This window comes from Peromyscus maniculatus, chromosome 1 (assembly GCF_049852395.1).
Source record: "Peromyscus maniculatus bairdii isolate BWxNUB_F1_BW_parent chromosome 1, HU_Pman_BW_mat_3.1, whole genome shotgun sequence".
Lineage (NCBI taxonomy): Eukaryota > Metazoa > Chordata > Mammalia > Rodentia > Cricetidae > Peromyscus > Peromyscus maniculatus.
Window position 1 is genome coordinate 36,632,838 of NC_134852.1, and position 26,469 is coordinate 36,659,306.

Sequence of the window (26,469 nt, forward strand, 5' to 3'; positions counted from 1 at the left end):
ACAACCATCTGTAGTGGGATCTGATGTCCTCCTTTTCTGGTATGGATGAAAACAAAGCATTCATATACATAAAATAAACAAATAAATAAATATTTAAAATATTTTAGGAGCCAGGTGGAATGCATACCAATAAACTGTCAGGAAAAAGGCAGGAGAATTAAAGGTATGAGGTCAGCCAGAGTATATAGAGAGATCCTGTTTCAAAAGGCTGAAATGGGGGCCAGAGGGATGGCTTGCGGGAGGGGTGGTTCACCTGCTGCCGTCCCAGAGGTCTCGAGTTCTGTTCCCAGCACTCACTATGGCTGGTTCACCATAACAGCAGTTCCAGCGGATTCACACTCTCTTCTGGCCTCTTCCAGCAGCCATGGTTACATGCATATATCCACCAATACACACACACACACACACACACACACACACACACACACACACACACAGTAAACCTGTATGAGTGTCTGTATGTACGTCCTTATGCCAGAAGAGGCTTTCAGATCCCATTATAGGTGGCCTTGAGCCACCTGTGGTTGCTGAGCTCGGAATTGAACTCTGATCCTCTTGAAGAGCAGCTAGTGCTCTTTTTTTGGGGGGGGAGGGGGATTTGAGACAGGGTTTTTCTGTGTAGCTTTGGTGTCTGTCCTGGAACTCACTCTATAGACCAGGCTGTCCTCAAACTCACAGAGATCCGCCTGGCTCTGCCTCCGGAGTGCTGGGATTAAAGGTGTGTGCCACCACCCGGCCTGCAGTTAGTATTCTTAACCACTGAGCCATCTCTCTAGTACCACAAAAGCCCAGTTCTTGAACACCCTTCATTCAGTTCCAAAAATGCTCCTACTTCTTTGTGCTTTGCTTAAATGGAAAGCAGGACTCACACCAGCGCACTGCAGCCGGCTGGCTGTTCCACGCTGCTGTCTGTGTCCAGGAGCCTGCCTGTCGCTTCTCCCGCTACCCGCACGGCTGGGATTACAAACAAGGTCTGCTCTGTCCAGCTTTTCACATGGTTGTTGGGGATCAGGACTCAGTTCTGATGTTGTTTGGTGGAGATACTTTAACACTGAACCATTTTATCTACTGAAGCAAAGGCTCATAGGGGTTGTCTAGGCCGACCTTGAAGTATGTAGCTGAGGCTGATGGCAAACTTAATAGTCCGTCCTCCATCTTGCCAGCCCTAGGATTACGGGCATGCACCACAGAGCCAGTTTAACAGATGTCCTAACGTTTTGAAATCTAGAACCCATTCCAACAGCCCCTTTCTCCAACTTCTCCCTGTCCACATCAAGGGCTCTGTCATTTTTCAGATGCAAAAGTTCCTACTTATGATATATAATATGCTTATTATAGAGGGAAGGTGAGCTACATTTAAAAATATTTAAACTTATTTTGGAATAGTTTTTAATTAAAAATTATTTTGTTATTTCATGTGTGTGGGTGTTGTGTTTGCATGTATGTCTGTGTACAATGTGCATGCCTGGACTCCCGGATACCAGAGGAGGGCACTGGGATTCCCTGGGACTGGTGTTACAGACAGGTGTGAGCCCTCACGTGAGTGCTGGGAATCAAACTCGGGTCCTCTGTAAGAGTAGCCAGAGCTCTTCACTATTGAACCATCTCTTCAGCCCCTTCTTCTGTTTTTGGAGGATTTTTTGTTTTGTTTTTAAGACAGGGTAGATCAGGATGGAATTGAACTCTCCATCCTCAGTGTCCCTATTACGAGGAATACATGTGTGGGACACTGTGCCCAATTTAAGAGCTTTTTAAGACTCGTGTATTGTAATCCCAGCACGCAGGAGGCAGAGGCAGGAGGATCGCTATGAGTTGGAAGCCAGCCTGTCTACAAAGCAAGTTTCAGGACAGCCAGGACTCTGTTACACAGAGACCCCGTCTTGAAAAAACAACAACAACAACAACAAAAAGACTCGGGTATTGGGGATGGAACCCAGGACTTCCAGCACGAGGGGCAAATGCTCCGCTCCTGCTCCACACCCTGCCTGCTGTCTCCTCTTCTCTCCTCACTGACTTGTTTGTTTGTTTGATTGTTTTTCGAGACAGGGTTTCTCTGTATAGTCCTGGCTGTCCTGGAACTCACTCTGTAAACCAGGCTGGCCTTGAACTCACAGAGATCCTCCTGCCTCTGCCCCCAGAGAGCAGGAATTAAAGGCGTGCGCCGCCGCCGCCGCCGCCGCCGCCGCCGCCGCCGCCGCCCGATTCTCTGCTGCCTTTTGTTTTGAGGTAAGGTCTTACAAACTTGTTTGATCGGATCATATTTTACATTAAAATAAAAACATTCCTGGATCACTTGTCAAAATATGATTAAGAGCTCCATAAAATTCTTTTTTCCACCCACTTTCTATTTATTTGTTTAGACAGGGTCTCACCATGTAGCTAGCCGTCTAGCAACTCCCTATGGAGACCAGGCTGGCCTTGAATTCACAGACTTGCCGGCCTCTGCCTCTCCAGTACTGGATTAAAGATGTGTGCCACCAAGGCCCTTTTTTCAATTTTTATTGTTTTGAGATAGGGTCTTTTTAAAAAAAATATGTATATTGGTGAGTATGGGAAGCACCTGAGTGCAGGTGCTGGTGGAAACCAGAAAAGGGCAGCAGATCTTCTGCTGGACTTATGGGTGTTTGTGAGCCACCCGCTAAGGGTGCTGGGAACCAGAACTCTTGACTTCTGCAAGAACAGTACACAGTCTGAGCCACTCATCACTCCAGTCCTGAGAACGAGTCTCGTATAGCTCAAGCTAATCATCCTACCTCCACTTCCCAAATTCTAGATTATAGGAGTAGCCGCCACGGAACACGCTCTTCTTAGCGGTGACAGGCTGTGGTTCTGTTGGAGAGTGTCCTTGCTTCTTGGATGATCTGTGTACAGTATTGAAGGCTGAAGTACTACTGCAATTCACTCTCAGATAGTCAAGAAGAAGTTCATGTCAGGCTGGAGAGATGTATCAGTAGTAAAATTAGCTGCTGCTCTTGAAGCTGACCTGAGTTTGGTTCTCAGCACCGGAATCAGGTAACTAACAATGTCTGTAACTGTAGTTCCGGAAGACCCAATGCTTTCTTCCGGCCTCCTTTGGCACTTGCGTACACACAGACATAGACAAATAAAAACAAATCTTTAAAAAAACATTCAACCTGGTGTGACGGTGAATGCTTGTAACTCCAGGACTCTGGGGGCTCAGGCAGGAGCAGTGAGTTGGAGACCGGCCTTCACTCCAGCAAGACCTGACTTGGCAGAGTGGTTAGATTACCCAGTGTGCAAGAAGCCCTGGGCTCAGGGATTTAGAAATGCGTCACTTTCCCAGAGGACCTGACCTCAATTGCCAAATTGCCAGCACCCAAGGTTACACCTTTTTTTTTTTTTTTTTTGTTTTTTGTTTTTTGTTTTTTGTTTTTCGAGACAGGGTTTCTCTGTGTAGCTTTGTGCCTGTCCTGGAACTCACTTGGTAGCCCCAGGCTGGCCTCAAACTCACAGAGATCTGCCTGGCTCTGCCTCCCAAGTGCTGGGATTAAAGGCGTACGCCACCACCACCTGGTGGTTACATCTTCTTTTAACCTCTAGGGGCACCTGTACCCATGTGTACACCCCACTACAGACAGACAGACAGACAGACAGACACACACACACACACACACACACACACACACACACGATTAAAATAACAAAACCCTGCTGGGCATGGTGGCACACCCCTTTAATCACAGCTCTCAGGAGGCAGAGGCAGGAGGATCTTAGTGAGTTTTAGGCCAGCCTGGTCTACAGAGTGAGCCAGGACAGCCAGGGCTACATAGAGAAACCCTGTCTCAAAAAAACAAAAACAAACACACAGAAAGTCCTGAGTTCAATCCCTATCACTTGTATGGACTGGGAATAACAATACATATCTGTAGCCTCAGTGCTTGGGAGGATGGAATTAGGAGGACCAGAAGTTCAAGGTCATCCTTCACTACTTACAGTGTTCAATGCCATCTTGGGTTCCTGGGTTACCTTATCTGGGTTCCTGGGCTACCTTTTTTTTTTTGAGGGGGCAGGGTCACTCTATCATAGGGTTCTAGGGTAACTCTGGCTGCCCTAGAACTTACTCTGTAGACCAGGCTGGCCTCGAAATCCCCGAGATCCAACTGCCTCTGAAGTGCTGGGATTAAAGCTGTGTACAACCATGCACCAAATGTTGGGGTGGAGGCCGGAGGTCAACACACACCAATTTTGTTGTTTTGCCTCAGTCACTGTCCACCTTAATTATCCCGACAGTAGCTTTGACTGCACCTGGGATTTGACTGGTTGGCAACTGAGCCCCAGAGCTGTGGGATTACAGCTCCTAATGCTGAGCCTTTCTACTGGGTGCAGGGGATGGAACTCAGATTCTCATGCTTGTTCAGCAGCCTCCTACATGAGCCATCTCCCCAAGACAGGCCTCTCTGTAGCCCAGGCTAGGATTTAAACTACAAACCCTGGGTAGTGACAAAATTCTGTAATTCCAGCACTCAGAAACTGTGTCGGGGGGCATTGCCAAGAGTTGAAGGTCAGGGTGGAGAGGACTTGTTTGTAGAGTAGCCTACCATGAAGGAAGCCCTGGGTTTGATCCCAAGCACCAAATAATCTCTTCGATCCAAGCACCAAATAATCTCTTCGATCCAAGCACCAAACAATCTGGGTGCAGGGTGCCTGTAACCCCAGCAAATATGGGAGTGAAAGCTAGAGGATTAGCCTGAGCTACTATATGGGCCACTGTCTCTCAGAGAGAGGGGGGGAGGGGAGGAAAAGAGAGGAGAAGAGAAGAGAAAAGAAGAGAAGAGGAAGAGAGAAGAGAGAAGAAAAAGCCAGGTGTGGTGGTGCATGCCTTTAATCCCAGCACTAGGGAGCAGAGCAGGAGGATCCTTGGGAGTTGTAGGCCAGCCTGGTCTAGAGTGAGTTCCAGGACAGACAGACAGACAGACACACACACACACAATGTTTATACACCTATATATACATACAAAATGCAAGGTCATTTTGGGCTACATAGTAAACCTTGTCTGAAAAAAAAAATAAGAAAAAGAACACACAAAAAGAAATATCGGAAATATCCACTAAACAAATATATCATCTCTCCAAACAATGTGACCTCCAAGAAGGAGAAGACTATTTTGTCACGTGCTGTGTCCTTAGAGTCCAAACCGTGGCTAGAACATAGAAGAAACTTGGGAAAGAACTATACATTAAGTAGAATATAAACACAAGGAGCCTGTTCAGGCAGGCACTTTTTAACAGGCTGCGGAAGGATACCCTTCTAAGCTTACGTTGACGCATGCGTACAAGGTCCGGGAAGTGTAAGGAAAAAGGGGTGGAGCATCGGTGAGTGTCTCGCGGGCACAGGCGGTTGGATAGAGCGCGAGGAGGAGGCCGACCTCGGGCCTGAGCACGCATGCGCAGTACGGTTGCCAGGTCACGGCCGCTTGGGCACTTAAGGATTCTGACGGCGGAGTCCCGGCGCTGCGCGTGCGCAGTAGCCGCGGCAGGGCCCGGGCCGCACTACGGGTGTCTTTTGATTTGTGCAGCACATGCGCAGTGCGGCCGGCGGAGGGATTCGAGGCCGGGCCCGCTGCCCGTTCTGCTCGCGAGCTGAGGCCGCGCGGGTGGTGAGGGCCGTCCCGGTTAGCGCGCGCGGCGCGGACCTCTGGAGACAGCTGACGCGGACGCCGCCGAAGTGGAAGCCGGAGCGGGAGTTTTCGTCGGTGAACGGCGGCCGCGAGGCCTGAGACTAACGTCAGGCCGAGGAGGGCGCCGCGCGGTGAGTGAGTGAATGAGGGGCCTTAGCGGGGTTCGGGGCCGCTACCCACAAGCCACCGCGGGATCCCCGAACCCTCTCCCCGCGCCCGAGGCCCGCTTCCCGAGTCGGCGACCCAGCTCCCCCACAGCCCTTCCCAGAGGCCCCTGGGCGCCCCAGCCCTCCTGCCCTCAGCGCCCCCCACCCCTCGCGGCCCCCTACCCACAGGCCCTTGCGTTTTTGTATGTTGCCTCTTTTCCTCGCTTTTTTTTTTTTTTTTTTTTTGGTCTCATCCTGGACCTCTACCCATAATTCCTTTCGCCTCTGGGAGCCTAGATATTTTACGCAGATCCCCTGGCTTGAGACCCCCACCTCATAATCTTCCCCAAGGTATGAAGCCAGCAGCCACCAGACGTGGTGCTGCAGGTCCCTGGGTCCACACCTGCTCCTTCTCCTCTTTGTTCCTGTGTTTTCAGTCTTGTTTCTCAGCTCCTGCCAAGGCCTTCCTTTTTCATGCAGATGTCTCCCACCCGCTCACCCGGGATGGCTGCATCCTCAAGAGCGCTCTCCTGTTTGATTGGTTTTGGGTGAAGGGGTCGTGGAGGGAACCTGTACCCTAATGTAAGGTTTCTGGTCTCAGGCTTGGCAAGATGACGCAGTTTCTGCCTCCCAACCTTCTGGCCCTCTTTGCCCCTCGAGACCCCATCCCGTACCTGCCACCCCTGGAAAAGCTGCCACATGAAAAACATCATAACCAACCTTATTGTGGCATTGCACCATACATCCGAGAGTTTGAGGTGAGTACTCAGACATGGGGCACGCTAGGGGTACTTGGGTTCTGGATGGGTGCAGGCGCACTTCCAAGTTCATCTTGTAAGCATTTTTAGTTGTGTGGGTGTTTTTGACTTTTGCTTTTCTTGATCTTGTTTTCTGCTTAAAGTTTTTAATTGCACTTGTATGTTGTATGTGTGTGTATATGTGTGGATGTGCAAACCTGTGAACATCGTGGACAACTTCCAAGCCTCTCTTTCCACCTTGGGGGTCCAGGAGCTCAAGCTGAGTTTGTTAGGTTTGGTGGCAAGTGCCTTAACCTGCAGAACCATTGTGCTAGCCCCTTTTTGTGAGTTTTGAGACAGGGTTTGGCTGTGTAGCCCAGAGTGGCCTTGATATTGTGGCAGTCCTACTTAGGTTCCCAAATGCTGCAATTAATGGTGTGCACGTCCAGGACCGGCTAATTTCCTTGTTTTGTTTTGTTTTTTGAAGATTTATTTTGGATGTAAAATTAGTGAAAAGAAATACATATACGTACAAAAATTTTTAAAAGTTGTATATGTATGGGTATTTTGCCTGCATGTACCACATGCATGCTGCTTGCTTGGTGGCATGATTCCCTTGGAATTGGAGGTACAGATAGTTGTGAGTTGCCATGTAGGTGTTGGGAATTCAACCCAGGCCCTCTGGAGGATCAGCCAGTGCTTTTAACTGCTGAGCCATTCCTCTATGTCATTTGTTTTAAGTAGGGTTAAGAATATCTTTTGGTTGGGCCGTGGTGGTGCATGCCTTTAGTCCCAGCACTCGGGAGGCAGAGCCAGGTGGATCTCTCTGTGTTAGAGGACAGCCTGGGCTACCGAGAGTTCCAGGACATGCACCAAAACAACATAGAGAAACCCTGTCTCAAGGGGGAAAAAAAGAATGTCTTTTGTAGGGCTCTGGTGGTCCTTCATCCGTGTGATCGATCATATTTGTTAGATTGGCAAATGTGTCTTTTGTGGGGTTTTTTGTTTGTTTGTTTGTTTGTTTTTTTCGAGACAGGGTTTCTCTATGTAGCTTTGCGCCTTTCCTGGAACTCACTTTGTAGACCAGGCTGGCCTCGAACTCACAGAGATCTACCTGCCTCTGCCTCCCAAGTGCTGGGATTAAAGGTGTGCGCTGCCGCCGCCGCCACCACCTGGCCTGTTTTTATTTTAAGCTTGTGGAGATACGTCTGCTTTGCTCTGTGCTCTCAGGTACAGGAACTAAAGACTTGTGTCTGGGTTGTTTGGAGACAGTTTTTCATGGAGTCCTGGCTGGTCTTGAGTTCCCTTTGTCACTAAGGCTGGCCTTGAACTCATAGTCCTCTGCTTCGTACTCTGAGTGCCCCAATAACAGGCATGTGCCACCAACCCAGAAGCATATTAATGCATTGGTTAGGTTATCCTTTAGCAAGAGGTGGCTGTAAGATGAGACTAGTGGAGAGCTGAGTCACAGTTTGTGTTGAAGGACATAAGGCAGCTAGTAAATGTCAGATTTGTCGCTGTAGTTAGTGTTTTTATGACAGTCAGGGGACAGTGTTGCACGGGGAGATGACTTAGGGGTCAGTGTGCTCGCTACCAGGAACCTGAGTTCTGTTCCCGGGGTCCACAGTGTGGAAGGAGAGGCTGCACTCTAGCCTTTCCTCTACATCTTCATCTGAATAAATAAAGGTAATGTAGAGTTTTGGAAAGAGGACAGTGTTTGCTAAGGCTGAGCAGTGTGTCCTGCAGTGCTTAAGGCTGGCAGCTTGGGGTTTGGGCTCTGTACTTGCTAGGTATGTGACTAAATCTGAATCATTTGAGCTTTTGGGTGTCATTTCTTTTATTCAGAAAATTTGTTATGCCCACCATTGGAGCAGACCTAAGAAATGCTGCCCAGTAACCAGAAGTATTAGGAGAAACATTCTGCCATTGAGTAAGAAAGCCAGAATATAATAGATAACAGGTGATTCTGCCTGCCTGTCGTGGTCAGCCTGCACTTGGGGAATGTTACTAGCCAATAAACTGAGTTTAATGGGTTCGGTTCAGTGGTGTTCTTTCTGCAGGTCATGTGCCAATTTGTAGTTAATGAGAGGCTGGTAAGGATTTCCAGGTCTGTGACATCACAGGTTGTCTTGCTTTGGAGGTTTGCCCTGTCCACTGTTGTTTCAGGCCTATATTCTATCACTGGCATTCTGTGGGAAGTTGCGGAGTCCCTGGCGTTGGAAGCCGTATAACTTTGGTACTGTGCTTTACAGCTGTTCCACCTACGTCCATCTGATGGAAAACAAATGTCTGCAAGTCATTTGTCAGTGTATATGCTTTTTTGTTTTGTTTTATTTTTTGAGGCATGGTTTCTCTGTAGCCTTAGCTGTCCTGGAACTCACTGTGTAGACCAGGCTGGCCTTGAACTCACAGAGATCCACCCATGCACCCCTCCACACCCCGCTCTCACCCCCATGATTGATGCTTTTGCTAATATAAGGGAATTGTTTCTGTGTTTCGTTTTAAAAGGACCTTCAAAAATGAGACTTCTTTTTTTCTTTTAGTTACGCCTAGTAGACATAAAGTTACTTGGGCTCTCTTGGAGCTGACTTTGTAGACTAGGCTGGCTTTGAACCAGTGCTGGGATTAAAGGCTTACACCACCACCACCAGCCAGTGGAGATTTTTACATTGTCCTACCACAGACTTGGAGTAGTCTGGTCAGCACTGGTCCATGGAGCATAACTCATTGGACCACATTCACCCTGGGTCTTGTATTAATACGGAACTATTGGCCTTGTGTATGGAAGTAAACTGAGAGTCTTTTCCTTGGTGGTGTGCCTTGATATTTTCCATTACCTCTCTTGTTCTAGGACCCTCGAGATGCGCCTCCTCCAACAAGGGCAGAAACCCGAGAGGAACGCATGGAAAGAAAGGTATGTTGTTTTACCTCTAAGTCTTGCTTTTTTGAGACAGGGTCTCTTTATAGCCCTGGTTGTCCTAGAACTTGATCTGTAGACCAGGCTGGCCTCAAACTCACAGAGATCCTCTTGCTTCTGTCTCCTGAGTGCTAGGATTAAAGGTGTTCACCACCATCACCTAGCACCCCTTAGTCTTAATGCATTATTAGCTACTTTTTTTACAGATGGTCTTTGCCATCCAAGTACCTCTGCTTGCACTTACTCTACTTCTTTTTAATTGCAGAGACGGGAAAAGATTGAACGGCGACAACAGGAAGTGGAGACAGAGCTGAAAATGTGTAAGCTTCTCCTCTCTCCTAGCAGTCTTCCCTTCCAGTCTCATTTTGTTCCTCTTCCCAGGTCACAGCTGGGCCACTATTCTCTTGGGAGTCTGAGAAAGCAGAATTGGTTCACTTTCCTAGCAACCACTTGCCAAGCACAGGACTTGGATTAGGCTTTTTTTTTTAAAGTTCTAGTATGTTTTATTAATTGTTTCATATGTATGAGTGTTTTGCCTATCTGCATGTAGGACACTAGAAGAGGGCATAGGATTCCTTGGAACTGGAGTTGGACAGTTAGGAGCTGCTGTGTGGGTGCTAGGAATCAAACACCAGCCCCTGGAAGAGCAATCAGTGCTCTTACTTAATCACTGAGCCATCTCTCCAGCTCCCGTTGGTTTAGTCTTTTAATAGGTAGGGATACCCCAGTTACTTGCCCTTCCCTGTAAGGGACCACATTCTCCAGGATAAGGCATAAGGCAATCTGGCCAGTTGGTCTCGGCTCTATCCCTAGTTTCCGGAACCTGGGAATGGAAGTGCTTCACCATCAGTGCTTGGTAACCAGACTCACAAAATGGTCAGATCTCAGGGTTTAATAGGTAAAGACCCATCAGAGAATGAGGTTTATCTCCCATCTATTTTCTGCAGCCTTCGTGAATCATTTCTTTCTAAACCGTATTCTAGAACTTGTGGATTTTCTCAAGTGCACACAACTAAGCTAGTGCATGGAGCTCTGGTTCTCATATTATACCTAGCTAGATGCTCTTTCTTAAATATGTCATACTCCATGTTCAAGCCACAGAATCGCCTCGTCCCAATTCTTGTGGGATTCTGCTTTCCCCGAGACATGGCTTCCAGATGTTGGTGCTCAGTTTGTTTTTAGCACCTGTGTTAGGGTTCTCTAAAGGAACAGAATTGATAAAATAGGGGGAACTTTCTGTGTGTGTGTGTGTGTGTGTGTGTGTTTATGTGGATGTGTGAGAGAGATTGATGATTGATTGATTGATTGGAGTGGCTGTCTCTCAACAGAAAGGCTAAGAGTCTGCTAATTGTTCAGTCCACAAAGCTGGATGTCGCTGGGCAGTGGTGGCGCACGCCTTTAATCCCAACACTCAGAAGGCAGAGGCAGGCGGATCTCTGTGAGTTCGAGGCCAGCCTGGGCTACAGAGTGAGTTCCAGGAAAGGCACAAAGCTACACAGAGAAACCCTGTCTCGAAAAACGGAAAAAAAGAAAGAAAAAAAAAAAAAGCTGATATCTTAGCTGGTTTTTATTTTAGGTTGGAATTCTGAGGAAGTAGGTTCTACTACCAGTGAAGGAATGGCTCAGCGGCAGGATGGGTGAACTTGGCAGGGAGTGAGGACAGGCAGGCAGAGCTTCATTCAGGTCTTCTGTTGGCTGCCAACAGACGTGTGGCCCAGATTTAAGTTGAATCTTCTCATCTCAAATGATTCAATCCAGAAATCCCTATGGCCATGCCCAACTACTTGAGTCTTGGTTGGTTCCAGATGTGATAAAGTTTAGAATTAAGATTAACTAGAACAGCACCAATACAACTTCCCCAGCTTGTCACCAAGATCTGTCTTTAAACTTGAAACAAAACCAGATGTTCCGTGTCCACCAATAGCACTCAGGTCCTGCTTGGCTTGGACAGTTCTGTAACAGTGTCTTGTTTACTTGTCTCCCCTAGCTAAGATCCTCTATGGGGCTTTGTAAAGACAAGCACTCATCTCTCTCCTGCTGCCCTCAGCACAAAGCCCAGTTCTTTTCCTGCCTATCTAGGTATGCTTTGCACCAGGTGGACAATGTGAGAGAGTGCAGAACAGACTTGTGACCTGGTTTCCTAAAAAACAAACAAAACAACAACAACAAAAACTGACAAGGAAAGGTTGGACGCAGTCCGTAGGGAGACCGTGAAGTAAGAGGTCAAAAGACTCATCAACCAAGCAAGACTTGGAACTTGGTTGAACACAGTGTAAATGTGTTGTAAATACCAAATGTCATTCTGAAACAGCCCCAGATGAAGGATTTTAAATGAGGGATTGTAGATGAGTTTAGAAATTGGTAATGTTAATAATGGTACTGTGGTTACAGTTTATTTAAAAAGTACTGAAGACCAGCATAGCAAGCTGAGGTGTGACTGAAATTCTCAAATTGGTGTAGGGGAATGTAGAGGTTAATCAAGTTAGGCCCCATGTTGGTAATTGAAGCAAGTTCAAGGATGCACATTGTACTGTCCAAAATAGAACAGACAGGATTGATCAGGCAGAGTAGGGTCTCTGCTTGTCCTCACTAATTGTAGAAGCTTGCTTTGCTTTGTCAAAATCAAGGAGACTGTCTCTCGGCTGAGCACTTGTATTCCTTCACGTTATGGACTCCTGGTGATGTCTGTGTGCAGCAGGAATGGTTATTTCCGTTTTATTTATTATTATTATTATTATTATTATTATTATTATTATTATTATTATTTTGGTTTTTCGAGACAGGGTTTCTCTGTGTAGTTTGGTGCCTGTCCTGGAGCTTGCTCTTTGTACCAGGCTGGCCTCGAACTCACAGAGATCCGCCTGGCTCTGCCTCCCGAGTGCTGGGATTAAAGTCATGCACCACCACCGCCAGGCAGGTTTTTCCCATTTTAAAGATGAAAAAGGAGTGGCTTGTCAAGGGGGAGTTTGGAGGTTTCACGTCAACAACCTGAAAGCCTAGTGAAGTTTTCTAGCTTTCAGGCTTCTTGTTGGGCCCTTTCCTCTCGGGCAGGGTCCTGACCAGTGAGTGCAGAGAGGTGCAGCTGAGTATACAGACCAGCATGCCACATGTGCACACTTAGTAGTAGGCACTGGCTATTACTTTGTTTCTCAGGTAATGTATTCCTTCAGAAAGGAATATTGGTGGTGGTGGCATAGGTTTCTGCCTTTAGTCCCTCATCAGCCTTATGGTAAGCAAGAGCTGTAGGCATCTCGAGTAGAGATGTTTCCCTCTTGTGTGCTGAGTACTTCTAGCTGCCCTTCAGGCAAGTTTAACTCTCAGTTGGCTTCCATCTACCCTGCGGCAGCACTGGACAGGTAATACTCATGCACCCTACACCTAGTGTTTGGGAGATGGCTGCCCACTTTTTTTTTTTTTTTTTTTTTTTGTTGGTTTTTTGAGACAGGGTTTCTCTGTGTAGCTTTGCGCCTTTCCTGGGACTCACTTGGTAGCCCAGGCTGGCCTCGAACTCACAGAGATCTGCCTGCCTCTGCCTCCCGAGTGCTGGGATTAAAGGCGTGCACCACCACCGCCCGGCATCTGCCCACTTTTACCTTGGCACCTTTGAGCATGTTGTCTCAGCAGCCTGTTTATGGGGTGCTATGCTTCACTGAACCCAAGGCTTTGTGCATGTAGTCTCCTAACTTTATTCTTCTGATCTATATACCCATGAGAGGTGCCCCCCATTTATCTATCTATTTATTTACTTATTTTCCTTCTGAGACAGGGTTTCTCTGTATAGCCTGGCTGTTCTATAACTCTGTAGACCAGGCTGGCCTTGAGTTCACAGAGATCCAACTGCCTTGAATGCTGGGGTTAAGAGGATTTGCTGTCAGTGCATAACTAGTCCAGCCCCTTTGTTTTTCTTGGTTCCTTTTGCCTCAAAAAGTGACATTTAAAGAGAAAGAAAGTGAGATAATGATATCTGTCCATTGACTCCTTTCTCTTCACGCCTCGCTCCTCCAGATTCTTAGCACCCTAGGATTGATCCCTGGCTAAGACCAGGTAGCAGGGCAGCTCCTAGGATGAAGTTGCAACTTTGAGGGCCATCTCTTAAGTGGAGATGTAGTTGAAAGCCTTAATGGCTTGAGTCCTCTTCTGTCACCATATTAACAGCCATGCCCTTAGGATCAAAAGGACCGCCACCATGGCTGATTCTTTGGATTTATATTTCGTGTTGGTGGGAAGGTCATAACTGATAACTGAAAGAGACTTGCGAAGTATCAATGCCTGTGACCTGTCAAGAATAAATACAATCTGAAACAAGGACAGTCAGTTTGGACTGGTTAAGCATACTTGTAGGCCACCAGTGGAAGACAGAAGTATCCCTGCTTTCTTGCTGAAAGGTCTTATGCATGCCAGGTGTTCTTCCAAATTGCCCAGGCTGGCCTCAAATCTCAGCAATCACTTTTTCCCCTCTTAAACTCTGTTCCTATCTCTTCTGTGATCTCTTTCCTTACTGTGCTGCAGCTTAAGGAGAGTATGAACACAGAAAGTTCAGCACAGATGTTTAGCTCCCAGCACCCCCAACACTAATTCACTCATTGGAGTTAGTTAATAGTGTTTTTTGTTTTTTTTTTTAAGATTTATTTATTTATTTATTATGTATACAGAAGAGGGTGCCAGATCTCGTTACAGATGATTGTGAGCCACCATGTGGGTGCTGGGAATTGAACTCAGGACCTCTGGAAGAGCAGCCAGTGCTCTTAACCTCTGAGCCATCTCTCCAGCCCCCTTAGTTAATAGTTTTTTGTTTTTTAGATTTACTTATTATATATACCGTGTTCTGCCTGCATGTGTGCCTGCAGGCCAGAAGAGGGCACCAGATCTCATTATAGATGGTTGTGAACCACCTTGTGGTTTCTGGGAATTGAATTCAGGACCTCTAGAAGAGCAGCCAGTGCTCTTAACCTCTGAGCCATCTCTCTAATCCCATTTGTTTGTTTGTTTGTTTTGTTTTTTGAGACAGGGTTTCTCTGTGTAACAGCCCTGGCTGTCCCAGAACTCCCTTTGTAGATCAGACTGGCCTCAAACTCACAGAGATCCACCTGCCTCCCCAGTGCTGGGATTAAAGGCGTGTGCCACTGCTGCCCGTCCATGCGCACATATTTTTGATCCTAGCACTTGGGAGGCAGAGAAAGGTGGATCTCTGAGTTTGAGGCCAGCCTGGTCTACAGAGTGAGATCCAGGACAGGCACCAAAACTACACAGAGAAAGCCTGTCTTGAAAAACAAAACAAAACAAACAAACAAAAAGGCATGTATCACCACCCAGCAAGTGGTTAATAGATTCTTGATCTTTTTCTGAAGACTTAATCCTTGGAGGCCAAATGGGAAGTAGTTACCTATTTTTGCCACTTGATCCTTGTGATTTTCTTCAGCACTAGCCCAGGGTCTCTGCCAAAGGTTGTAGGATATGGAGGAGAAAAACCTATCCTGAACTGTCTTACTTTCTTTTTGAGACAGTCTCACTGTGTAGCCTGCCTGGCCTGGAACTCATTATGAAGACCAGGCTGAGTTCTGTTTGCTTCTGCCCCCTCAGTGCTGGGATTTACTCATGGGCCACCACACCCACTTTATCCTGGACTCTGATTGCCTAGTCTTAGATCTGAGACTATTTGGTATCATGCTTTTCCCTGGCTGTGTTGAATTCTGTCCAGTGAGTGGCAGGACTGACTGTATATATTACGGAACAAGATAGCTGAGTCTCCCTCCAGAGAGGTCCCATGGATTCAGTTACTGCTCAGCTCACTTTGTACTGGGAATGGCTGGCCAAAGTCCATAGTTCTGAAATGCCATTTTGGTGTGCCACATCCTATCTATCTAATGTGATTTTCACCCTAGCAGCCTGTTGTCCTCATCTCTCATTACTTTAGAAAAGGCTTTAGGGAGACCAAACCTGAAAGAGGGCATGTAATCAAGCTTGCTAAAGTCACTGAGCTTTTCTTGTAGAAGGGGGCCTACTTAGATTCCAATCTTCCTGTCCTTAGCTTCTGTCTATTGTTCTTCTACCCAAGACTGTGGGCTCTGTCTACTTAAAAGATTTTCTCTTCCTTGTACAGGGGACCCTCACAATGATCCCAATGCTCAAGGTGATGCCTTCAAGACTCTGTTCGTAGCTAGAGTGGTAAGTACCCAGCTCCTGGCCTGGGAACCCTAGGCTGCTGAGAACCTGGGTCTAGACCTGGGCTGTTTAAGGACTTTGGAACTGCGTGCTTCTCCTGTTTAACTTAGATTTGTCTCTTGTAGAATTATGACACAACAGAGTCTAAGCTTCGGAGAGAGTTTGAGGTGTATGGACCCATCAAAAGAGTAAGTAGGTTGGGGTGGAGGGCTGAGTTGAGGGTTTTTGGAAGAGGGAGCAGTAGTCTGAAGTGAGGAAGAATGCTGGGTTCCCAGCCTGGGAATGATTCACATCTTTTCAGGGCCTGGGTTTATTTCCTTTAGTGTAGCTTTAATGTCAGAAGTAGCATTGGGCCAGGGTGGTGGTGGCACACACCTTTAATCCTAGCACTCTGGAAGCAGAGTCTGATGGATTTCTGAATTCTAGGACAGCCAGGTCTACAGAACTAGTTCTAGGACAGCCAGGGCTACCCAGGAAACCTTGTCTTGGAACCCTTCCCCCCTCTCCCCCAAAAAAAGGGTAACATTGGAAGTGGTGAGTCCTCGTGGATTTATAACACAGATTGGCAAACTTCACCTTGCTGCAAGTTGGTATATGGGTGAGGAGGCAGGCCCACTTAGGTTATAGGTTGAGTCTAGGTAGACGGGTGTTTGGTTTGTTTGTTTTCTGATTTGTTTTTGAGGCAGTTTCATGAATCCAAAGCTGGCCTCAAACTTATTATAAAGCTTTGGATGTTCTTGAACTTCCAGTCCTCTTGTCTTGGCTGTCCAAGACCTTCATTAGGTATTTCTTTTCTGCCCCCAGGACTAGAGCTTACTCTCCGGGCAGCAGTATACATGCTGAACAAGCATTGTACCTGAAACTATATCCCCAGCCCTTGTATAATTGATGCTCTGTGTATTTATTTTTAAAATTATTTTATAAACACAAGTGTTCTTTGTTTGCTTGTATATAAATATACTATGTTGGTACCTCGTTCCTAGATCCCCCAGGACAAGTGTTACACAGAGTTATAAGCTACCATCTGAGTTCTGGGAACCAAATCCAGGTTCTCTGCAAGAGCAGCAAGTGCCCTGGTTAACCATTGAGCCATTTCTGGTATTACTTTTTTTGTTTTGTTTTGTTTTTTCAAGACAAGGTTTTTCTGTGTTGCTCTAGCTGTCCTGGAACTCACTCTGTGGACCAGGCTGGCCTCAAACTCACAGAGATCACCTGTCTCTGCCTCCCGAATGCTGGGAGTAAAGGTGTGCACCACCACCGCCACCACGTATATTCACATGAGTGCAGTGCCCTTGGAGGCCAGAAGGACATTGGATCTCCTGGATTTGGAGTTTCATGGCTGTGAGCTGCCGTGTAATGGTTAGGAACTGAACTTGGGTCCTCGGCATTACATTATTACCTAGTGGAGAAAGGGCTGGTATGTGTGGAGATCAAAGAACAACTTATAAGATCCATTTTCTCCTGGAGATCAAACTCAGCCAGCTCACTTACTGGCTCTTAATGTTTAAGATTGTCCCACATAGTCCAGGCTTGGCACTGATGAGTTCATTATGCAGATAGAGAATGACTTTAAATTTTGGTTCTCCTGTCTGCCTCCAAAGTACTGGTATTACAGGTGTGTACCGCCACTTTTTTTTTTTTTTTTTTTTTTTTGGCCATGCTAGGGATTGAACACAATGTTTCATGCATCGTAGTCTACCAACTAAGCTGCATCACCAGACCCTTCAGATTTGTTTATTTAGTTGTTTAGTGTCTCACTGGATATGGTGGCACATGCTTCTAATCCCAGCAGTGGGTTAGGCAGAGGCAGGTGGATCTCTGACTTCAAGGACAGCCAGGGCTCTGTTATACAGAGAAACCCTGTCTCAAAAACAAACAGGAAAGACAGGGTCTCTTTCTATCACAAACAGGCCTTATCATTACTAGTTTTTAGATTTACTTATACGTATTTTGCCTACATATGTGTATATTAAGTGTACACAGTACCTTTGCTCTGGAATTGGAGTTAGAAATTATTGTTAGTTGTTCTGTGAGTACTGGGAATGAAACCTGGGTTTCAGCAAGAACAGCAAATGCTCTAAACCACTGAGGAGCCATTTATCCAGCCCGTCCCAGCTTCTGTTTTATTTTGAAATGTCTTGCTATATTGTCTAAACTGGCCTTGAACTTGCTGTGTAGCTAAGGGAGACTTGTTAATTTCCATATAGTTTGCAGATGTTACTGCTACAAGGCAGTTAGGTACTTATTACAGGTTGTGTTACATGGCCCTCAATCTGGGGTGTCTGCTGCCTGACCCTTTTCTGGAAATATGCTGCCAGATGTAGTGTCACACACCTTTAATTCCAGCACTTGGGTGTGTGTGTGTGCACATCTCCGCTGATGTGTGTCTTGAGTTCTAGGACAGCTTGATCTACCTACCAAGTTCAGGCTAGCCAAGGTTAGTGAAGCCTGTCTTCAAAAAAGAGAGCATGCATGCAGGAGACATAGTCAGAAGGGAACTAATTGCTTATCTAGTACCAATTGGTCAGCCCTGAAAACATACATGCAGGTATATATGGACTGAGCAGGTTATATTTAGAGATACACAAACAAATCTATATATGTGTCCGCAATTAACAATAGGCCGTAAGGGCTAGAGAAATGGCTCAGTGGTTAAGAATACTGACTACCCTTCAGAGGGCCTGTGCTCAGTTCCCGGAAAACACATGGTGGCTCACAGTCATAAGGGGATCAGTCTCAAAAAATTATGTAAATAGAAAAGTATTGGACAGAAGAAAAAGAAAGGAAACATGTATGGTGGCTCATAACTGTAATCCCAGCCCTAGGGAGACTGAGTCAGTAAAGTTGTCTTAAGGTTAAGATTAGCCTGGGCTACAGAGTGAGGTCTGTACTAAAAAACAAGAAAGATGGGTGCTGTGCTAAGTTTTTATACCAAAACTCACTTAACTGCTTTGTGCCTTATTTTCTTCTGCTGGGAGACAAAGTAAGACCTGGCGCTCATGATGGACACAAGCTGCTTAGCCCAGGATGGGCCCTGTGGCCTGTCCCTGATTCCTGGGTCTCAGGAACTGGTTCTCTCCCTCAGCCCTACCCCCCTTGAGGCCTGATGGAACCATGTCAGCTTGGAATCTCAGTTGACTTTTGAAGATTGCAGGTTGTAGAGTTAAAGTTTTAGTATTCCTGAGCAAGCTTAGGACCGTATCCATCCATGTGTGGGCAGGTAGTAATGTGAATGGAGGACCAGTCATCCCTGGGAACCTGCTCAAATCCTGTTATTTCCCAGAAGTCTTACCTGTTTTGCCCCACCCCCATATCTCCAAGCATTCTTATCTGGATGCTGGTTCTCTGTACTCAAGCCTCCTGTGTCACTGGCATGTGGAGAGAGAGCCCATAAGCTTTGCCTGACTTTTCATGGCCTTCACAGTGTGGCCATGTGCTCCCTTATCCCTGTTCTGTCCTGCAGAGGCCTCTTAAGTGCTCTGGATCCTCTAGCCTCCTCACCTTCCCATATGTTCGGCTCTGTCTGCATAAGCCTCTTGCCATGGTTGCAGGCAGACTCCTCCAGATAATCCACTTCTACATGGGTTATCCACGGTGACCCTTTTTTATGCTCAGCACATTGTTTATTTCTCACACTTGGCTCAATGCCCGTTTGCCTTTGGCCTCATCTGAGGATCACCATCAGAATGTCCAGTTTCCATAGAGCTGTAGCCACCGCTTTCTCCAGCCTGCTTTGTGGGACCCTCTGCCTCACACATGCTGCTTCTGTGCCCTTTGGTTTCCGCTTTACTCGGGCTCTCACTGGAGTGAGAGTCCCTTGGGACGCTTGAAGGACAAATCTGTTCCTGGTGTGTTCCCCAGCCCAAAGCCTGTGGAATAAGTTGTGTTGTGGGTGGGTGGGGAGGCCCCGTAACTTGTGGAGCTCACTGCCTTCTGCCTGCCCTGCAGATCCACATGGTATACAGTAAGCGCTCTGGAAAACCCCGTGGTTATGCCTTCATTGAGTATGAACATGAACGAGACATGCACTGTGAGTACCTGTGCCTTTGCCTTGCCTTCTGACCCTCTCACCTCTGCTTCCCGGCCTCTCCCCGTCGTCTGCTCCCTCCCCTACCATACCTGACTTTAGCATTGTCTCTTCTCCCTCTGTTTCTGATATATCTTTTTTTTTTATATATATACACGTGTTTTTTAAAAATCAAAAACCAAATCCCCCACAACGTGTGTGTGAGCCCAGGGAGGTAAGTGTCACACGTTGAACCTCGGGCCAGGAGGGCACTGGGTGAGGTATGGGGCCACCTGGAGGTGGGGGGAGGTGTCGGATTTGGGGAGCTTCTCCCCATTAGGCCCCCACTGGAGTTGGGGGCTGCCAGGTTGCAGTGAGAGCTGGCCTTTGAACCAGTCCTCTCCCCCAGTAGAACTGTGCTGGGCCACCCGACCCTCCACCTCCCCAACCCCAGCCCCCACCTAGTTCTCATCAAGCAGTGCTCTGGTGGGCATGTTTAGCACCCACCCACACAGCTACAAAGCCCCATTGAGGCTGCGCGGCGTCCACTTGGGCAGGGCTGGGTGGGTGGGGGTGGGCAGGGCTGCGGCGTGTCCAGGGGCCGCCGTATTAATTGACTGTTCTTATTGTCACTGCAGCCACCACGCAGCTGGCTTGCAGCTGATGCTTACGCTCCCCTTACAACACCTCAGTGTATGGTTGGTATAAGGGTTTGTATCATGGGTAAGATCACAGCACCGCACACCAGCCCAGCTTAGCCAGGCAGCTTAGGAACAGTGAGGCTTCCCTTCCCACCCTAGTTACCCTTCAGTCTCCCTTCACCCACAGCCCTTTCCTCATTTGGGTGCCCTCTACCCCTCTTGCTCCCACCCACATGCTCTCTGGTAATCTCACTGATCCCAAGGGGAAGGGTGGACCTCGGTGGGAGAGGCACTGACCTCCGTCCATAGTCGGGCTCCACCCAGCCCCTGACACCTGGGGCCAAGTTGGCAGTCCTAAAGTTGGGTGTTCTGGGGCCAGGGCTCTGTGTGGAGCCCTTTAGCCTGACCCTCCCTACCCTATGACTTCTGTGGGGTTGTCACCATAGTGGTCTTGGAGACTCTGGTTTCTAGTTTGGGGTTCTCTATCCCTTCTATCTTCCTTGGCATGGTGGGAGCCTCCTGAGAAGGCAACTGTAATGCCCAGTGCCTGAGCTCCCCAAAATGCATGGGTTGGGGTTCAGAGTATGGGAGGGCTGGAACAGGTTTCAAACAACTGAAGGTGTGGTAGTTTTTACTAAACCTGTACTGAGGCGGAAGAGAGGGAAAGAGAGAGAAGCCTAGACTGACACAATTACATGGTCTTCTTGCTGTTCTGTGGGTTGGGCCTCTCCTGGGGTTTGGGATGGGGAACCTGAGCCGGGTTCCTGTACTTGACTGACCTCAGTTCTCAAGTTCCCTCCCCTCTCACTCTGCTCTGGGGTTAGGGGCCAATTGGCCCCTCCTGGAGCATGAGAAGCATCCTGTTTCCCAGATCCCAGGTGTTACCCTGTGTGCCAGCCTCAGCTGCTGCCACTAGACGGGAGGGCATGTGGAATTGGAGGGGAAGAGCCTGGTCCCAGTACTGAGAGTTGGGCCTGTGCCTAGTGGAGCGTGACTGTTTCAGGGAGTGGTGAGGTGGTAGGCGCTTGGAGGCCTTGAGGCCTGATGTTTAAGATGAAACAGGATAGACCAAGGGCTTCCAGCCCAGGCTCAAGTCGTTCCTCTGTGAGGCTCTGATGCCCCTTGACTTCCTTCATCCCCTGTCTCTAGGTGATGTAGGAAATGTAGTCTCTCTCTCAGGGCTACCTTCCTGTAGCTTTAGTTACCCCAATGGTGGTGGGTGTGGGGTCTGTGTGAGTGCTCAGGTAAGCTTGGGGTCTCCAGGTAAGCAGTCCCATGTCCCAACCCCACCCCACCCCCGGGAAGCCCGCCTCCTCGCCAGGCCCCCAGGAGTTGCCGAGCCCCCCCCATCCCGCTCGGTTTGGACACCCGCAAGGCCGGCATCGGTAAATGGCACCTTTTTCTCTTCCTCTGGTTGTTATTGGGGGGGAGCGGGCAGGGGTTGGGCAGGGTATTGTGGTTGGTGAGCATAGTCCCTTAGGCCAGGGCTGGGACCTGGACAGGGACTTGTTGGCCTTCTTAACAGCCCTGCCTGATCAGAGGCCTGGGCTCTGGGGCCTCCCCACTCTGTCCTATGCTCCTCAGCTTCCCTGAGCTCAGGCTGGGCTGCATGCCCTACTGGTCATTGAGCTTGGCCTGGAGGACAGAGCTGGCCAGGCTAGGTGGTGGCAGGGTCAGTCTGCTCAGGTAAGGCAGGGACTTTGAGTAGCACAGCACATGTACCTCTGGGCCCAGCCAGGGTCCTTGGAGGCCCCTGGGGAGCTCAGCACCCACCTCTATCCCTGCCAGTTCCTTAAGGTCTCCACTCCTGTTCATTTCTGTTCTGATGTCTTACCTCGCACTGACCTCCCTATGAAAACACAGAAAAAAAAAAAAAACGGAAAAAAAAAAAAAAAAAAACTGGTGTGGCCTGGGTGTGGAGGGGCCTAGCCGGCCTCCTGCCCAGCATGGTGTCTAGGGTGCATGCCTGGGTGTGGAGGGGCCTAGCCGGCCTCCTGCCCAGCATGGTGTCTAGGGTGCATGCCTGGGTGTGGAGGGGCCTAGCCGGCCTCCTGCCCAGCATGGTGTCTAGGGTGCATGCCTGGGTGTGGAGGGGCCCTCCCCACAGCAGAGGCCAGCATTCAGCTAACCTCCAGTTTCTTTGCAGCAACTTTGGCCGCCCTGGCAGGAGGGGGCTGCTCCATCATGTGGGAGCTGGGGGTGGCCAGGGTGAATGTTTTGCCCCCCAATGATAATTGGGGGTGCCAAAAAGGAATCAGGGATTGGATGGAGCAGGCCCTTCAGGGTGGGAAGAGGGCTGTCTGGCTGTTGGTTGCCTGGCTGACTGGGGGGAGTGTGAGTGTATGTGTGCAGATGGGGTTTGAGGGGCAGGGATGCTGTGGCATGGATCCTTGTCTGACTAGAGCATCTTCTGGGGACCCCCCTCCCCCACATCTGTTGCAGCCGCTTACAAGCACGCAGATGGCAAGAAGATTGATGGCAGGAGGGTCCTTGTGGATGTGGAGAGGGGCCGGACTGTGAAGGGATGGAGGCCCCGGCGTCTAGGTGAGTCCATTCTGCCCTCTAGGTGCTGGTCTGTGTGTCGATGATTCTGCCTTCAGTCTCCCCAGCCCGCATACTGCTTGTTCCCCTCCATTTCCAGCTGTCTTCTCTCATCTTCATGGCTTTAGACACTGGTGCACACAGACACCTACACCTGCTGGTGCCCAAGCAGACCCTGGTCTTTGCTGGATGTATAGAGTGTCTGTCCTGCCTGCGTGTATGCAGGAAAGGAGGGGCCAACGGATGCAGGTCTCTTGTCTCAGTCCCAGGCCTGTGATATCAATGGATTCTCACCAAGAGGATCTTGAGAGATTGTGCTGCTGTCTCTGTGGACAAGTGTCAGTCCCTGCTGTTTGTCCATCTAATGGCTCAGTATTAGGCTCCACCTTGATTGCAGGTCTTGTGTGCCAGGTGTCACTCTGTCTCGGGCAGCAGCATTACCTGGCTTTGCCTTCACCTGAGCATCAGTGCTGAGTTGACCTAGCACCCCAACCCCCAGGAGTTCTTTCTGTGCTGGGAGACTCCTGAAATCTCAGAAACAAGCCATTTGTCCTGGTGTGCAGATGTGCTGCTGATGTGATAGTGTGGGTTCTTCACACACACACGAGTTTGTACAGCTGGTTTCCACATGCAGTACATAGAAGTGTTTTTTTTTAACTCGGATGTAGTTCTGAGACAGGGTCTCAACAGTGAAGCTCAGGGTGGCCTCAGGCTCATGTGATCCTCCTGTCTCAATCTTTTGAGTGTTGAAATTACATACCTGGCTTTTTATTTTTATTATTTATTTATTATGTATGTTCTGTCTGCATGTGTGCCTGCAGGCCAGAAGAGGGCACCAGATCTCATTATAGATGGTTGTGAGCCATCATGTTGTTGATGGGAATTGAACTCAGGACCTCTGGAAGAGCAGCCAGTGCTCTTAACCTCTGAGCCATCTCTCCAGCCCCACCTAGCTTTTTTATTTATTTATTTATTTATTTATTTATTTATTTATTTATTTATTTATTTATTTATTTATTGGTTTTTTGAGACAGGGTTTCTCTGTGTAGCTTTGCGCCTTTCCTGGAACTCACTTGGTAGCCCAGGCTGGCCTCGAACTCACAGAGTTCCGCCTGGCTCTGCCTCCCGAGTGCTGGGATTAAAGGCTTGCGCCACCACCGCCCAGCTTTTTTTTTTTTTTAAGAATGGGATATTTGTTGAACGCAGTTTCTGAGGTTTCAGTACATGGTCTAACTATCTCTGTTGCTTTTGGACTTGTGGCGAGTCACATATGAAGAGTGCTGTTTATTTACCTCGTGTGCGCAGGGAGCAAGTGTATTTCTTGTGTTGATGGCATAGCCCGTTGTTAAGTTGTGACCCAGCAGCTGGGAGTCTGTGTCCTGTGTTGTAGTAGTCCAGCCTGTTACCTATGCCTAGACTCAGCCTAGCGTGTGACTGGCTTCTACTTTGTCTTGTCCTCAGTGTGAATCTCAACCTCACTTCTCGGGACCCTCTTTAGATGGGTGGTGCAGGAAACCACAGGCACATGGGATTCCCAGCCATGAGTCTTCCTTGCCAAGTCATTGGGAGCAAGTGGCTCATTAGTGGGTCCCCATTTGAAAAATAAGATTTCCGGGGCTGGAGAGATGGCTCAGAGGTTAAGAGCACCAACTGCTCTTCCAGATGACCTGAGTTCAATTCCCAGCAACTACATGGTGGCTCACAACCATCTGTAATGAGATCTGGTGCCGTCTTCTGGCCTGTAGTAGTGACACATGCAAGCAGAATACTGTATACATAATAAATAAGCAAATAAATAAATCTTTAAAAAAGAAAAAGAAAAATAAGATTGCCACCTGCTCCTTAGTGCTATTGGTCAGGTACACACCACCTTTCTAGACCTGGTGTTAAATCTGCAGGTTCAGCAGAGTCCCTCTTTTTGTTGCATACCAGGATCTGAAGGGGTATAGTCATGGTTTCCTTGCACAGTTAGTGAGCTTGAAACCTGCCTAATAGGTACTGGGAGCCTCTGACAATTCAGGGGAGTGGCGTTGTGTGTTGAGCAGGGCAGGTTCTGAGTTGGTGATTTGAGGCTGACAGGGAAGCAGAAGGTACAGAGATAAGGAAAGCAGGCTTACTCCAGGAGGATACATGTAAAGTGCATGGCTGTTATGGGAAGTAAGGGGGTAGTTGAAAGGCTGGAAATAAAGGGTCCCCTGGGAAGCTGGGCGTGTCAGGTGTTCTAGCTTTTCTATTCTGAGAACAAGGTCCCAGTGTATAGCTTTGGCTGGCCTCAAGTTCATTGCATAGACCAGAGTGGCCTCACAATCATGAGCTCTACCTGCCCCTGTCTTCCTTCCCAAGTATGGGATTAAAGGGATGTAACACCATGCCTAGCATCTTTCAGCTTTTCTGTGGGTTTACACTTTGGACTTTGTGCGCAAAAATACAAGTTGCTGGTGTGCTAGCCTAGAGTCTCAGGTCTCAGATGAGGTTGGCTAGCTTGGGAAACGTGAAGTTTCTTCTTAGGGTGTCCCTGACTCTAGCACCTTGTTAAAGCCTTGCATGAAAAACAGGCTCTTCCGTGACAAGGGAACATGGGGGTGATTGGCATGGGATTGTGCACCATAGCGGCCAGTAGAGGGATTTGTTTTTTGTCAGCGTTCCCACTGACCCTGTGTGCCTTTGCTTGACCCATAGGAGGTGGCCTTGGTGGGACCAGAAGAGGTGGGGCAGATGTGAACATCAGGCATTCAGGCCGTGATGACACTTCCCGATATGATGAGAGGTAAGGTTGGGCTCCTGGTTTCTTGGGACAAGGCGGTCATGGGGTCCTGCCACACGCTGCTAATCTCATGTAGGCCGGGCCCCTCCCCACTTCCACACAGGGACCGGGACCGGGACCGCGAGCGGGAGCGCAGAGAAAGAAGCCGAGAGAGAGACAAGGAGAGAGAACGGAGACGCTCCCGCTCTCGGGACCGGAGGAGACGCTCCCGGAGTCGAGACAAGGACGAGCGGCGTCGTTCCAGAGAGAGAAGCAAAGACAAGGACCGAGACCGAAAGCGACGGAGCAGTCGCAGCCGGGAGCGAGCACGCCGGGAGCGGGAACGAAAAGAGGAGCTTCGAGGTGGTGGAGGTGGCGGTGGTGGTGGCGGTGGTGGTGGCGGTGGCGGCGACATGGCTGAACCCTCTGAAGCTGGTGATGCAGTTCCTGATGATGGGCCTCCTGGAGAGCTTGGCCCTGATGGCCCTGATGGCCCAGAGGAGAAGGGCCGGGATCGAGACCGGGAGCGCCGTAGGAGCCACCGGAGTGAGAGGGAACGTCGAAGGGATCGAGACCGGGATCGGGATCGAGAGCACAAACGGGGGGAGCGGGGCAGTGAGCGGGGCAGGGATGAGGCTCGGGGTGGGGGTGGCAGTGGTCAGGACAATGGGCTGGAAGGTCTAGGTAGTGATGGTCGAGACATGTACATGGAGGCAGAGGGTGGTGATGGGTACATGGCCCCAGAGAATGGATATCTGATGGAGGCAGCTCCCGAATGAAGAGGCCTCCTGTGTTGTGGACATGCTCCTACTTTGCTGTCTGCCTTCTTAGCCTTTCCACCATGGCTTGTCCTCCGAGGGTAGAGGGTTGGTTTTGTTTTGTTTTGTTTTTTTGTTCTGGTCCCTTGGATTTAAAAATAAAATTAATTTCCTGTTGA

The 26,469-nt window shown here is 48.7% G+C and overlaps 1 protein-coding gene across 2 annotated transcripts; it reads left to right on the top strand.

Moving 5' to 3' along the window:
- The first annotated feature begins 5,629 nt into the window (after positions 1 to 5,629).
- On the top strand, positions 5,630 to 26,469 carry Snrnp70 (small nuclear ribonucleoprotein U1 subunit 70). Of its 2 annotated transcripts, none has more exons than XM_006986272.4 (10): positions 5,630 to 5,770; positions 6,387 to 6,543; positions 9,374 to 9,436; positions 9,705 to 9,759; positions 15,540 to 15,604; positions 15,727 to 15,789; positions 19,550 to 19,631; positions 22,691 to 22,792; positions 25,469 to 25,556; positions 25,630 to 26,469. In XM_006986272.4, exons 2-10 carry the CDS (start codon positions 6,397 to 6,399, stop codon positions 26,309 to 26,311), a joined length of 1,347 nt encoding a protein of 448 aa, XP_006986334.1. In that variant the 5' UTR covers positions 5,630 to 5,770; positions 6,387 to 6,396; the 3' UTR covers positions 26,312 to 26,469. The 2 variants fall into 2 exon arrangements, with proteins under 2 accessions (XP_006986334.1, XP_042130865.1); XM_042274931.2 differs by lacking the exon at positions 5,630 to 5,770 and adding an exon at positions 5,847 to 6,136.